At 37.1% G+C, this 15055-nt stretch overlaps 1 protein-coding gene across 1 annotated transcript; it reads right to left on the reverse strand.

Moving 5' to 3' along the window:
- Nucleotides 1-3129: 3129 nt before the first annotated feature.
- Nucleotides 3130-6205, reverse strand: LOC139444393 (galactosylgalactosylxylosylprotein 3-beta-glucuronosyltransferase 1-like). The gene is made up of 5 exons (XM_071225356.1): nucleotides 6127-6205; nucleotides 5284-5765; nucleotides 4150-4236; nucleotides 3583-3792; nucleotides 3130-3231 (listed from the first exon to the last, which is right to left on the reverse strand). Exons 1-5 carry the CDS (start codon nucleotides 6203-6205, stop codon nucleotides 3130-3132), a joined length of 960 nt encoding a protein of 319 aa, XP_071081457.1.
- Between the last annotated feature and the right edge of the window lie 8850 nt (nucleotides 6206-15055).

A 15055-nucleotide genomic window follows, 5' to 3' on the forward strand; every position in this document is an offset into this window, starting at 1 on the left:
CTCTATAAAGGAGAAGGATGACATGTCATGTGATTAACAATAAAATCCAGAGACTGTGCTCTTCATCACTGGGAATATTTTATCATTTCGTCTGTGAAAGGTAAATCAACTGAATTAATATATATACTATATGCAATTGACAAAATGACATTGAACTATGAAATACAGTATGACTCGGGTTTTTTTTTTTTTTTTTTTTTGGTTTTTTTGGGGCGGGGGTTATTTGGCCCGATAACTTGTCTACCAATCGACACAGCTCAACGTTATATGTTCAATAAACGTCTGGCTGTTTTGCTCTTGTGTGGGAATTACAAACATTATACCCACTATAAGCCACAAGGCGTGAATAATAGTAACAGATGCCACTCGTTAATTTCGCTATTCTGCTTGGCATGACACAGAGATCTAGATATTAGCCTATCTAATCTACCTTTAAATATATATTGACTGACAAGGTATATACTCGAGTGTGGATTTGTGTAATCAAAATTGAATTGTGGTTTGCACACGCTTGCAAGGGGTGAAGGAATAGTCAAGCTTTATTTCTGACGAACAGATATAGTTAAACTTGTATGGTTGACAGTAATGAAGACAATGATGCCATGCATATATAAATGTAAACCGTCAACGCCAGAGGATAGTCAGTCTTGAAACAGATTCCTTTAGGCGTATATATAGATATAAATAGATGGGAAAATTGTATGAATGGATCGCTGAAAATCACCGATGACACCATAACAGACATTGGATGTGAAACATTCGTAATACTAGCTTCAGTTTCTATACTCTTGCTCGGAAGCTTCAAATAAGACGGTTTTTAAAGAACTGATATAACATTCTGATGGGCATATCAAAGGACCCTTCCGAAATCAACTATTTCTTCCTCATTATTTTCGCGTTCTTAATGATAATTCAAATATCATATTTAGGGCTTGTGCGCAATGGTGGTCGACCTTCAACAACATGAATAGACCCAACATGTATACACAGCAACAAAAGTTCCTGTGAGACGCCTTTCCAATCGGTTGCATACATGATAAACCTTACTGGTGTTCAAATTGGATTCGAAAATATGGAAACGTTTAACACAAACGCAACCATAGCAGTAAAGGATGATCTGATGGCAAAAAGTCTTTCATGCAGCAATAATGCAATCGATGATGTATACCAGGGTATAAAAGCGTATCGCTCAGAAAAAGGTCGTCCTAACGATCTTTCACCAACCTTTTCAGCAAACCTCTTGCAAGTGGAATTGTGGTGACGTATTTTACATACACTGTCAATATATCTTCAACGATGTCTGCTCAAAGTGTACGAGGCAATCTATCCTGTTGTTGACATGTGGCCATACCAATTTAATAAACGTAGTCCGTGTTCTGGTAGATCTCCGTCCGTGTAGCTTGATGTGAGATCCTGCGTAGCGACATAGCAGCTTCGTTTACATAGGAGGGTCCTCACAAGGACTTATACATCACAAAGAGACATACATACAAGATATTTATAAAGTCAACTTCTCGGAAGTATCTGTGGATTTGCAACACTTGTCCTATTTTGATAACTCATCCTGAATTCAAGTCTAACTGTACAACAAAACATACTGCATAAAACGTTTAGAAGACATATCGTGTCGAACTGAAATCGTCGTCTGTGGCATTTAGTGTACCCTTTCTGGGTTATGTTGGAGTTTATCACAAGAGATCGGGGTCAACAGAAATGTTTCCAATTGTAACTACCAATATTTCGGTTCCAAAAATCCCTCCAACCTTAACTGCAGTCGACTTTATAGGATGTCCAGAGAATCTTTGTATTTGACTGTTTGTGTACAGCAATACTATATGGATGTAATGACAAAATATGAGACGAATAATGACACAAAAATCTTCTCGACAAGACTGTATGGCAAGAGGGATAACTTCAACTTTCCAATAGTCAACGTTGCCTTTGTGTTGAGCAATATTGTAGCAGCTCCTTTCGTCTCTAAATTTCTCAACTTTTGAGGTACAATCGAGAAAGCTCTTGCTACGAAGATTTCACAAAGAATCATTAGAACCCATGTTCTTGTGACAAAACCGTAATTAATATGGTCGGGTAGCCTAGTGGTTGATACAAATGACAAAACCCTCTTCATATTCACATGAATTCTCTGCTGATAGAAGAGATGATTCTACGATTCCGACAATACCATGAATCACTATTCACGAGTGCCCATCTCAAACACATGCACAGGCAAGTCAATAGATCACAGTAAAACAACACGAAAACATGTGGTGCAAGTCAGTATAGAGAATTACATAGGAACCATTTGTGTCACTGATGTATCAAATTTGGAAATGTCCTCCACATATCTACTACAAAACAGGCTTTCAAGCGTTCGTTCGTCAAGCCGAATGTCCGGGGTGGATTCCCACATTATTGCATGTATGGAGCACTTTTCTGGTGTCCCCCGTCGTTATATTGGTCGAAAAGTGCGAAATGGTCTTTTGTCACTGAAACAATGGCCCATTGGATCTGGAAAATGGTCTTGGGAAAATTCAGAAATGGTCTCCCAAAAAGAAAAGGAAACATTTTGCTTTGATAACAAATGATTGTTAATATTACATACAAAATCTCGCCTTAGATCATATACGTTAATATATTAACAGATTATATACAAAACCATCGCATAAACGTGCTGCATTTTTAATTCCTTGTGTATGCAATCGTAGTGTATGTATCTATAATACTGCTACTTGATCTTCCTGGATGTTCATGTCTCGTTATCTTTTTGTTCGCGAAAAGGTGAGCGTATCCTGCCCCACCGGTGGCACCCGTCACAAAAACATGCAAAGGCAAGTCAAGCCCCTGCAAATGCAACATCTCAGATAGTATGAACAAAAAGGCTGACTGAAGAGAAATGAATATTTATTATGATGGTTATATTAGCTGAGAACACTCACGAGAGTCACCTGATTTACAAAACATAAATACACTTCTTTTGACCATGTGTTATCTGCCATCTCTATTCAACCGCAACTCTGATTTGTTTTACAGTATCCTAGGATATTGTTCTAGTGAACGTAGTCAGCACACTTTCATGTTTGTTATTCTTCTTTCCATCTTGATTGCGTATTGTAACAATATTATATGTAGTCACACTTCCATAGAAAAGTAGGGTCCCTTGTGCAGTTCCGATTTAATTCTACTTTCCCCAAGTAATTGTATTTGTCCTGTTCTCGTATGCCACACGAGTACCTTCAAAGAAAACAAAATGCTGTTGATTAAAAAGTCATAATTAACCTAGCAAATGATTAATAAACGTTATTCACAAATAGGAAAATCAATAAATCCTTTGAAGCACGAGCGAAAGGGAACATGCTGACAAATGTATTTAATAAATTCAGAAAGCATATGTTTTGCTTCCAAATAATATTCTAAACCCTAACTGGAAACGGAAACGTCATATAACATACATGTGTTAGACTAAACAAGGAAAACAAATTGCAGTATACTGCATACGTGACAGATAGACTTACCATAATCAAACTGTACATTATCAGTATACATGATAAGTGGTATGTCGTTTCAGCTTGAATTAACACCCACCTTTGTGCAATTATCTGCTAACGGTTCAAGGCCGTCCAATGTTGTGTTGAGTGCTAACAGGATACTGGATTCTTGATACCCGCTTTTGACGTTATAGTTAGAGAACTGTGCCTTAGGATATTGGAAGAATAGTTTAAGGTTGATTGCAAAACCTGCCATGTCAATAGCAAATGGCCTTTCCGGAGCCCATCCTGTGAACCAACCAGTCACCTGGAAAAGATATTTGGATAATATTCAAGTTTTAATCATTCGACCCGCCTAAACCCGCGTTAAATTCAATCCTTAGCGAGCCCTACCTATTTTCTCTGTCATATAAGTCTCTTTATAGTAAAATGACCTCCGAAAATGACTGAGAATAAAGTACTTTGTTTAGTAAAATAATCTTCAGCGGTGCGGTGATGATGTTTCAAGCTGAGGTGGTTTTAAGGTGATTTGATACTTCTGATTCACAAATCAGAATCGAGTAATTTCCAAATTCATGATAGAATTGTGATAAATATGATTTTGCCAGATGAATCCATAGAAATACTAATGTCAAATTAGAAATGAAAAAAAACCTCGGTTGACCTTTCCATTTTTTACGACGGGTGCAGCATATTTCAGACCTCCTGTAAACCCCACTGGCCACACAGAAACCCCTTTTGTCATCCGCATCTGAAATAAAGCATTCAATAGTTATTCAGAGAAGCATCGTACAACAACAGAAAATGTAGTATGCTCTATATGGGGTACATGTTTGTAGGTCCTACATTCACGTTGACTTATCATTCATGAAGGTGGCTTGTCCATGCATTGTTCACTAAAAGTGAAAATGAAATTAGGCGGTGCGATATTTTTATCAACTGGAGATGCATAATTATAGTAATGAGGGGACATTTGCGAAATAATTAGTACAGTCCTCCGACGTGACAGCATCTTTAGTCTTCAGATTCGAATCTATCGATATATCGATTTCGTGAATTTTGTTACAACAGTATGCTATCCACGAATGGAATCGCCTTGCCTCTCTTTGCTCGTTTGTCGACAAGCATGGATTGCTGGCGTGTTCTCTGCCTCATCATTCACTAGTTATATAAGAGCTTTGCTTGTCAACTTAACTTGCTATCTAAACTGTGATCCCAAAGAGCGGTTGTTCACACATGCTTTTGTATGTCTTTGTGACGAGTGCTTCAGGAGAGGCAGGATACGCTCACCTTTTCGCGAACACCTGGTATCATCACTTTTTGATTCATAAACACATGCTTATGATATCGTCGGAATGGAACATTGGAATCTGCTTTTGGCAGAGATTTCGTATGATTATGGAAATGTTTTTGTCGATTTTTATGTGTTTTTAAAACAATATTCTACATTGATATATACTTTCATATTAAACAAATCTTAAATATCGGATATACTTTCATATCACAAAATTGCTAAACTCTTGTATACTTTGTATTACAAAAATGTTTGATTTAATACATGTCCACATCCGTGAAGATCCGTGTTAGACCATGCTTATCGTAAGAGGCGACTAACTGGATCGGGTTGTCAAGCTCACTGACTAGGTTTAAGTGTGTCATCGTATCCTAGTTGCGTAGATCGATGCTCGTGATGTCAATCGCTGGATTGTCTAGGCCAAATTATTATTTTAAGACCGCCGTTCACTGGAATTTTCCTGATAGCGGCATTAAACAAACAAATATTATCCGTATAACTCACCTCAGCAAATATCCTTAAATCATATGTGTTATCATCATCAGCAAAATATACAACTCCAGGATGTTTGTCTGGATCTAAATAACGCCGTATCCATGACAACCCTGCATTCCTCTGGGATACACCTCTTGGTTTTGAACTATGAGATTCTGTTGGTTTCAATTTCCTATCTGCTGGTGTTAAAGCATACAAGTGTGTATATGAGAGCCCGCTTGACCGTAAAAGGTTCATCACCAGATTAGTTTTGTTCATAGCATCTTCTACAAGTATCCAGTGAAAATTGGGCAGATGAAGCAACGTCTGTGACAACCTTGTAAGTTCGGCCTTTTGCTCAATTCGAGCATATGTTGGTGTTATGGCATATACCACTGGCATAGATGGATCGAAGACCCGAAGACCTGTTCTTTCACCATCAAGATGCATAGTCATTTCACTGTTTCTGAGCAAGACGTGTTCTTTGTTTCTTTTACGTAGGTAGCACCATTCTGGAAAAAAGTTTAATAGAGCATCACATATGTTTGAAACGGACGAAAACTTCATGGCCTTTGTCAGTTTCGGCATAATTCGTATCGACATAAACTGGAAATCCAAATCTGTTAATCCAAAAATGGGTGTTTAATGGATTTGTGTATGTGATACCGTTATATGACATTTATTAGCTTGAATTAAATAAAACCCTGAACTGTGATCTTGCATTATATTCTTAAGCAATCAGTTGAGCTACTGTACGCCGTGGTTGTATTTTTTAAGGAAGCATAAACACATATTTCCTTCGTGAGGGACATGGGGGTATTTGTGGCCAGCCATGTGAGTGACGTGTACTTGGATAAGAGAAAACACACTTACCAACTGTAAAGGTAATCCACACAATTCCAAACAAAAGGAGCCCTGATAAAATATGCTTACGAATTCTAAGAAACATCATCAACAGTTTTATCCACTGGTTAATATCAGTTGATGTGATGCACAAATTACATCTGTTACCACCAGCATAGGGAAATCGATGGACAATATTAATGATAAAATGTACTATCCTTGAAGTGCTGACAGATGGCATGGATGTCCTTGTAAAGTGCTTGAGTGCTGATCAATATTATATTTTTTATGCAAATGAAGCAAAACAAAGAATTTGTTTTGATAAAAAAACATTTTTTATTGATTTTATGACATTTCATTGGTTCAGTAAGCAGAGGTGTTTGCAAGAACTTTCAAAAACAGAAACAGACGCGTCAATGCCATTTTCTAAATAAACAAATTAGTCAAATCTCAGAAGAATTTCAAGGTAGACGAATATCTAAAGTCAATTATGCTTGTGCAGTAAACCACAATAGTCATTCAGATTTGTAGTCAGCATCAGTGTACACCACATAAACATAGTCACACTACTGTGGTATTAATTACTTCAGACTTGATTAGTGTCGTAATAAAACAACCCACCGAATCAAACTGATGTGGCATTATTCATTTAGAATCATCACTTTCTGAGGTGAACATGTTGGCTGTTCTGGGGATGATTATTCATCATCCGGTGAGTCATTTGTATGACTTGTCTGAGCTGGTATCACTGTGATATCCAGGTACCGGAAGCAAATTCATAACATCGTTGAAAAAATAAGAAACACACATATATCGACACAGAGTAAAAAGTTGTTTTCTCGATCAGTTAGGTAATATCAAGCAATCGATATTTAACCATGTTAACCAATCTTAGAACATGTAAATAAGCCATAGCAAACCGAAAATACAAAATTGTATCTGATCTATAAACAATTCCTGTGGTGCCACCTGAAATTTTCTTGAATGTTTGCATTACATCAAAAAGGAAGGGTAAAACACGGCAATGCAAAATTGCATAAAATGGGTTCTACATAAAAACAGAACTATTCATAATTATCAAATCTTTCAATCACACAAGTCATGTAAGTGATCTCAAAATACTATACAATGAGTGAGCAAGTTAGTATAGTTTCACACGGCTTTTAGCAATATCTCTTCGGGGACACCATAAATGGGCTTTTCACACCGTACCCATGTGGGGAATAGAACCTGGGGCTTCAGAGAACGCTTTACCCACTAGGCTACCCTATTATCCCCAAAACAAAAGAAAGTAACATAAGGATTTCATACAACAGATATTTTCGGCAAATATCAAGTGACTATACAAATGATTGAATTACTGATTAGAGGAGCAAATACATTTCAATGTAGCAGCTGTACCAGGCTTAATTTGAATCGTTCCTTGCTTTAGTTGCAATGGGAGCCACATTGGAAATAATTATCTCACTTATTATTGATATTTATTATTTACCATTAATTGGTATGCCAAAATAGACACTGGTTAAAAAAATCAACTGAAAAGAACCACCTGAACCATCAACTAATAACTATGTATATTACATTTAAGGGACCTGTCATGTACTGGTATCTTCTTATACATTTTTACACGACTCTCCCTGAAAAGGAAAAATTCAAAGGACTTTATATTTCATTATCCATTTTTCATAAGTCTCCCCTAGAGACTGTCATATTTTAGGATGACCCTCACTGTTTGTTCTGACCTTAATTCGGCTACTGGCAATATTCATGAGTAAAATCATTATCATATTTTTATCATTTATCTTATCGTTTTTGAAAATTAATTTAATGAAGATTAGCAATAACAGGAAAAAATGCTAAATTTATTGGTCTGGCAAAATTAAAGTAGTTCTATTCGATTTTGGAACTTTGTAAATATATGTGTATATTTCCTATTTTCGAATTCTCATTTGATTGTTATAAAGCTAAACAGTATAGGATCTATCGTCTGTTTCTAAATGCAGTGGAACCCAACTTTGACACAATTGAATCATACCTCAAGTTCTTTATGCATTGTTATGCATCTGCACAGAGTTGTTAAAGTCCTTGTCACACACATAGTTTGCTACAAGGGAGAATCCAATAAATACAGTTGAGACATCATGTTGTATCCGTACAAATTGTCTGATAATTTCGAGTGCGGCCTTTGTAGCATTAAGGGATGTAGCCAATCCTAAATAAGCATCAAACAAGTGACAGCATCTATTCTACAGAACATATGATCAAAGCCTGCCCCACTTTTGATGTTTATCATCTCGCTAAGCTAATTAGCAAGATGAACTCAATGTCAGCTCATTGTGGATCAGGGATTAACAGGGCAATTAGTGTCGGGTGGGTATCATCAGTAGTTTTATGAGTAGTGACGGCTTAGTTAGTTTCCAACCACACTGACTGCTATGCTACTTATCAATCCAGTTTACTATGTAACATGTTTCTGGGGACCAAGGAAATGTATCTTGCCAGATAATAGATTTTGTCCACTTGTCTACTTATCAGATATAAAATAATGACAGTTTTGATATGCAATTATCCCTACAAAGACATTTAACATTTGATATACATTACTGTACACAAAACCATAAGTTTAGAATAAGTGTACCTGCTGTTGAAACTATAATGATGCTAATATACAAGGCGCACATAAAAACACACATGCATAATATACTGGTACATAGCCAACATACATAATTTTTATACGCATATGTAGACGCTTGTACACATATACCTCTACATAACGGCATATCACACATACAAACAATCATTAGATTGATGTAATTGTTCAAAACTACTTTACATACAAAATCAAATGAACAGATTCTGGAATAGCGTGGTTAATATCGGGAGATGTTTCAGCATTTCCATTTTCACAGAATCAAAGTCATATCCTTTCATGACTCAGATTAGCTTTTATTGATTTTAATTCACATAAAACGTTAACTGATTCATACTAAATGGCCTATCCTGCACTTATGGCACCTTTTCTAAAAATACCATTCATTACTTATTTGTGTGTCCAAATAATATGTATTATTATACAGCATGGGTATGATGGGAACACCTCACTGTGCCCTCACCTATTGTTATAGGGTACAGGTGTAGTCAGCCGTGGTTAAGTGGGTAACAATAGGGGGATTACCTATAGTCTGGTGCATCTCTATATAGAGAAAATTACTACCTATCAGATTCATAAAATTTCATATACATTTCAAAAGTACATTCACTTTACAGAAGCATATATTTCATAAAATGGCATATATTTCATATTGATAGATTACGTTTTGCATAATAAATATCCACTTCAAATTCACTTTACAGCAGAAATATTCAGTTCACAATCCAACAAATATAGCCACAGCGTCAGATATCCAATGGGTGTCAGTCTGCCAATCAACAAGTTGTCCTCCTGTATCAGGATGTTGTCATCAATTTGGAGCTATTTCCTTCTCTTTGTTGGCAGTCTTCCTTCGGCGTGAATTTGCTTCAATAATGTCACTGAACGTGATTGTTCATTCTTGATAATGTCAATAAATTTACAGATGTTTGGGTGACTTGGGCCCGATTTCTTCAGCTTGGAGTGCCAGTTCTATGTGATTGGTTGTCCTGGAACCCACGGTCCCAAAATGGTTCCACACGTCTCTCCTGTCAGCTTCCACCGACCCACTGTTCTGTCACATAATCCGCAAACTTAAGGATTCTTGCATCTTCAAGATTTGAGCAGCATTTAGATAAGCCTTCGGCTTGTTTGCAAATCCAGTTCATTACGAAATAAATATGTTTGAAACACATGTAGTAGAGTAGAGTTTTCTGATTTTGTAGTCTGATTGATTGTTGGCCAGGATCTTGATGTTGTTCTACGGGATATTGTGGTGGGGGTGGGTTTGGGTGTGGTCGGAGATGGCTGGTTTTGAGTCAATTTTTTGTACTGAGGTCTTGTGTTCTTTTATTCTAATGGGTAGGGGCCTGGATGGTTCATACCTCTGCTGAGCGAGCGTATTCCCCAACTCTCGTTTTAGTATTGATGTAACTGAAGTTGTTGATCAACTTAAGGGTCAGAAAGTCATACCCGCTAAGCGCTTATTGAGAGGGAAAGAACAAGAAATCACTCCATCTATTGACACTCATCGTCTTCCTGAGCGCATAAAGATTTTCAATCATTCCGTGTCCGTCTCTACGTACATGTACCACCAGCAATTAGGTGTTACAATTGTCAACGGTTTGGCCATGTGTCTTCTCGGTGCAAGAGTAAACTTCAAGTATGTGCAAGATGTAGTGGGACCATAAGGTTGGAAACTGTAAGGTCCAAGTGTCGAAATTTTGGCTGTAAAAAATATAAGGAAACAGTGTCTGTTCAGCGAGTCCGAGTTGAAAACAAATTCTCGTATGCGGAAGCCACTCGCATAGTTAGGGTCGCTCCTGTACCTCTTTCGCGTCTGCCTTGGCGGGCAGTAGTGTTCATCTCCCCGACCCATTACGTAGAGATTGCTGCAGTGCATCAGTTGTTCCCCGCCATATAATGTCGTATGCAGAGGAAGGAAGAGTAAGTAATGGGAGGAGAGGATTGGTGTACATTACAAATTGGTTGTTATTAATGCAGTTGACTTGGGAAAGCACAATAACAGTGTCTTTAAAATGGTCAGCACAAGGAAAGCCAAGGCAAGAAAACACATAAATGGGCCTGTCCGGCAGAACTTGGTATCTACCAACAATTAGTGCCAATAATATAAAAAAAATTAATATTATTACAAGTCCTTTATAGATAATATAACAAATATCATTTTAAACATGCTTTGGCGGCAAATATAAATCTTTCTGGTCAAAATGTTGGTTGGGTTAAATAAAACAAACTTTTGAAATAGTAAACACAAATAAATGTAATGAATTTAAAAAATTGGTCACGCATTCATTAAGGGATTCCAATTTATCCAACAGCAAGTTAAGAACATACAGGTTTGTCAAGTCATCTATAAATATTGAGAATTATCTTAAATATTGTAAAAACAAAGCTCATAGGTCATATTTCTCAAAACTTCGTTTAAATAATCACAAAATTGGCACGGATAGATATACCAAAACACTAACCCCAAGGGAATCACATATATTCTTCAATCATGATAAAGAATTTGGTACATTCAGTTAAAAGCAACACGTCTTAATATCTTTTACCAACAGTTATCCAGAAACAATTTCAAAGATCTGTTATCCCATCTACAATTATAAACAAATTCCTTGTATGTACATTACGATAGTTTTGCTCAATTCCCATACCATTATAATCCACTTGTTTTATAAAAAAAATTGTTATAATGTACCTCTTTTGTATGTTGAATGTATCTGTGTGTTTGCAATTATTGTGCATATATTTGGTTGGTTGTGATAGCGTAATATTGCCACTGTTTCTTCAAGGAATTTTACGCAATTCATGTGTCAATCTTGTAATTCATATCTCATCTAAAACATATTTGTTGTATGTTAGTTCGTAACAGTTGTGTACGGGGGCACGGTTAGCCGAATCGCCTAAGGCGCTGCATTCGCTAATGCAACGTTGTGTCCCCTGGGCACGACAGAAACCTATGAGAGTGTGTTCGAATCCCTGTTCGCCCCAATTATGTTGTCAGCGCTATACCCGTGCTCGTGGGTTTCACTCAAGTGGTGAACGTTTAAGACCTGCATCACTTCGGGCTTTCCTCCCACATCCAGTTGACACGCCGTGATATAACTGGAATACTATTCAAAGCGTCAGATCGGGAACCCCGTGGCCGTTCTAATTGTAGCACGCTATCCTTGTCGATATCATATTTGAAAACTTGATAATCAAGATTCAGTTTTTCAAAGCGAAGAAGAGCTCTACTATTTTCTTCCCTGGCTTTCGTCATCATAGGTTTAAGGTTTTTCCGCTTTTCTCTGACCAATCTTGACAAATCATCCGTGATCCATGCACTTGAAACTCTTAAGTTTCTTTCCCGCTTCGAAAATCCGTTTCCTATCATGATTGTCGTCCGGTATCTTTGCTTTGATCACAAATCCATACAATAAATTAATATTCATTCATAAATATATTGATGGTGTGGGGAACTGACTCTATATTTGTAGTGAATTGTGGGAAAATGAATGTGTGGGGAGGTGTCCAACCTCTGAGACATTCTGAATGACAAGGCATTGAATTAAAAAACCCATATTGGTTTGTTCGCTTGTTTCATGGACTAGCAAATAGGTAATAACATAATGAAATGATAAAATCTTTCCCTGTGGTCGTACCAACGTTTATTTTCATAAAGTAAGATCGAGGGTATTTCTTCGACATAAATAATTCAACGAAGACGAAGAGCCAACGCACAAATACAACCAACTACACCTGTATCGAAATGAAACAGGCGATTGGTGGTGACTACAAAACTGCACATGGTGAACAGGTTCATGTTGATAGGTGGTTTCAGCTACATGTATTTGGGGGAAACTGTTCGTGGGAAATAATACACGGTTCGAACAATACAATGACGGTAAAGTGGTGAAGGAACTGAATCGAAATAGAGGTCTTGAATATTAATAAAAATCGACTTAAACTGTTTACGAGTGAACCATGTTTTCTAAATGTTAGTCTGTACCGCCGATTATTCCGTTTTGTAGTGCTTTCAAGTTCAAGTGTGATGAGCTACTATCGTTTGAATGGTTCTAAATGTTACCGCGTTAAAAGGTGATGACATCTGTTACATACTCAAAGGTATTTACATTTATCTTCACACGCTGGACTTTTTGTAAAAAATGTTCATATAGTTTGATGTTGAAATGTTGTATAGCACTTTTATAGGAAGCAGATTCTCCAGTAAAAATAATTAAGCATTAAGAAGCCTGAGACAGAGTTATGATGTTCAATACGAAATCTCAAGGTTTGTGAACTTAACATCAATGGTAATTGCACTGAACCTCTATTAGGTTCAATCTTTCCCGAATGTAGTAAGACATTTTACACATCAATGGTCACATCCAAATTAATAACCCAATCGTTGATTGAAAATTACCCCAGAAAAGAGAAAACGCCACTGATTGCTACATATACCAGACGCCATCGTCCGAACACACACACTGAAGGCAGGGACAGACTTACTTACTTACTTACTTACTTACTTACTTACTTACTTACTGTTGGAGATTTAACGTTTGCTTTCCGACATTATACGTATTTCACAGGTACAGAGGGCAAACACTCTCATTCGGGGTCTTTTATCGTACGTAGTTTTTCAAATTTATCAGCTGAGACTTTAAAATCATAATTACTTAGATTTATCGGAGGAGTTACTTTGACAACGTATATCGAATTTTCTAGGAGTCAATCATTCCGACACCTTCCGTGTCAGTGAATATGTTAAACAATATACTAAAATCATACCTATGGCTACATACCGATAGTCCTCTAAGAAGAGCCAGTATCTTGATTCTATGTGTTTTCTTTGAGATGTGCATATGAGGTTTCTAACTGACCTTCTGACTGACTGTGATGTCCTGACCAGTGTCAACAAATAGAATAGGATTATTCTTTTTAAAAAAATAACATCCTCTACTATGATAAAAAAAACCCTCCAAAATAAGGGCTTTCAAATCATATTTCCAACCCAGGATGGTTTCAGAGTATCTTACCAAAATAAACGTACCATGCCAGGTCCCTACTGGCAAACATCAACTCGAGGTGTCTTTAGAGTTAGTCCTAGAGATACAGATGATGACCTAGCACTTTTTACCGAAGAGGCAATAACCAACCCCAAATAATCAGTACTCGAAGAATAACTACAACTGGGAACGGTCAAAACCACCCTACATCTACTGTAATCAGCAATCAAACAATGTACGAAATGCCTCAAGTACCACCACACAACATCCCAATGCAACTTATGTGTGCATAAAATATCTTAATGCAAAACATGACCAAATTGCTCAGGCCCATGCGCCACGTGGTTCAAACACTGCAATACTATAAATCCCACCTCATTATGAAATCATTGCCTCACAGACACACCCTCAGGCAAACAAACACATAAACATCGCAGGCCAACAAACACATAAACATCGACACAGCAAAACTACAAACAAGAAAACCTGCACCACCCACATCAAAACAACTGCTCCCCAACCCACAAACAAACAACATACCACTACCAAAACTCACACAACAACAACATCTTAAACAAATAAACTTTTGGGACCTATATATATATATATTTACAAATTAACGCACGGGTTTGAGCATAACAAACACGCATACACGTGTGTTATAGTACAGTTTTACTTCCCTTGAAAAATTACATTGAATCAAAACGTCTAAACTTATACAGTCATATCAACAATGCAAACATATACTATAAAACGTCAAGGCCAGAGAATAACAGGCTCAATTATCCGGAACATATGCCATTGGGCGTAAATGGCAAAATAATGGTGAAAATTATATGAATGGATCACTGAAAATGAGTGATGACAGCAGATGTTCGCGAAAAGGGTAAGAATCTCCTGCACTATCGGAAGCACCCGCCACCTACACAATTTACATAAAAAGTCTGTGTTTGTTGCCTTACGCCACATGGCAGTCCTCCAGCCATGCTTGATCAAATGAGTGTTAATTTTAGTATGTAAGGGTCCATTAAAAAGACTTTGTAGTGTTTGATGAAAAAATATACACAAACTATAAACTCGAAATGTTCCTCGTGTATTGTGTCATTTACTTCATTCCATTACTTTCGCACATTTTACTCATCATAATTCACACGCTAAAAGAGGCACTCTTTGGCACTCCAATCAGTAAAGTGGTCACAAGACCGTGGAGCGTTGTCTCCCTCTACAAAGGCATGTGTCCTGTGTTTTAAAGAAGAAATCAATGCAAGATAAAAATGTTTTATCCAACAGGAAATATATCCTGGATAGTATGACTTCA

The sequence above is a fragment of the Haliotis cracherodii genome, unplaced genomic scaffold, assembly GCF_022045235.1.
Source record: "Haliotis cracherodii isolate W230 unplaced genomic scaffold, xgHalCrac1.p SCAF_5, whole genome shotgun sequence".
In the NCBI taxonomy this organism is placed as follows: domain Eukaryota; kingdom Metazoa; phylum Mollusca; class Gastropoda; order Lepetellida; family Haliotidae; genus Haliotis; species Haliotis cracherodii.

What these genes read in the sequence shown, in the direction of transcription:
- LOC139444393 (XM_071225356.1), bottom strand. Translation starts at nt 6,205, where the DNA reads ATGATGTTTCTTAGAATTCGTAAGCATATTTTATCAGGGCTCCTTTTG. An exon ending in GTGGATTACCTTTACAGTTG is followed by an intron (nt 5,766 to 6,126) that starts GTAAGTGTGTTT and finishes ACTTTTTTCCAG; the next exon opens with AATGGTGCTACCTACGTAAA. An exon ending in CCGTCGTAAAAAATGGAAAG is followed by an intron (nt 3,793 to 4,149) that starts GTCAACCGAGGT and finishes TATCTTTTCCAG; the next exon opens with GTGACTGGTTGGTTCACAGG.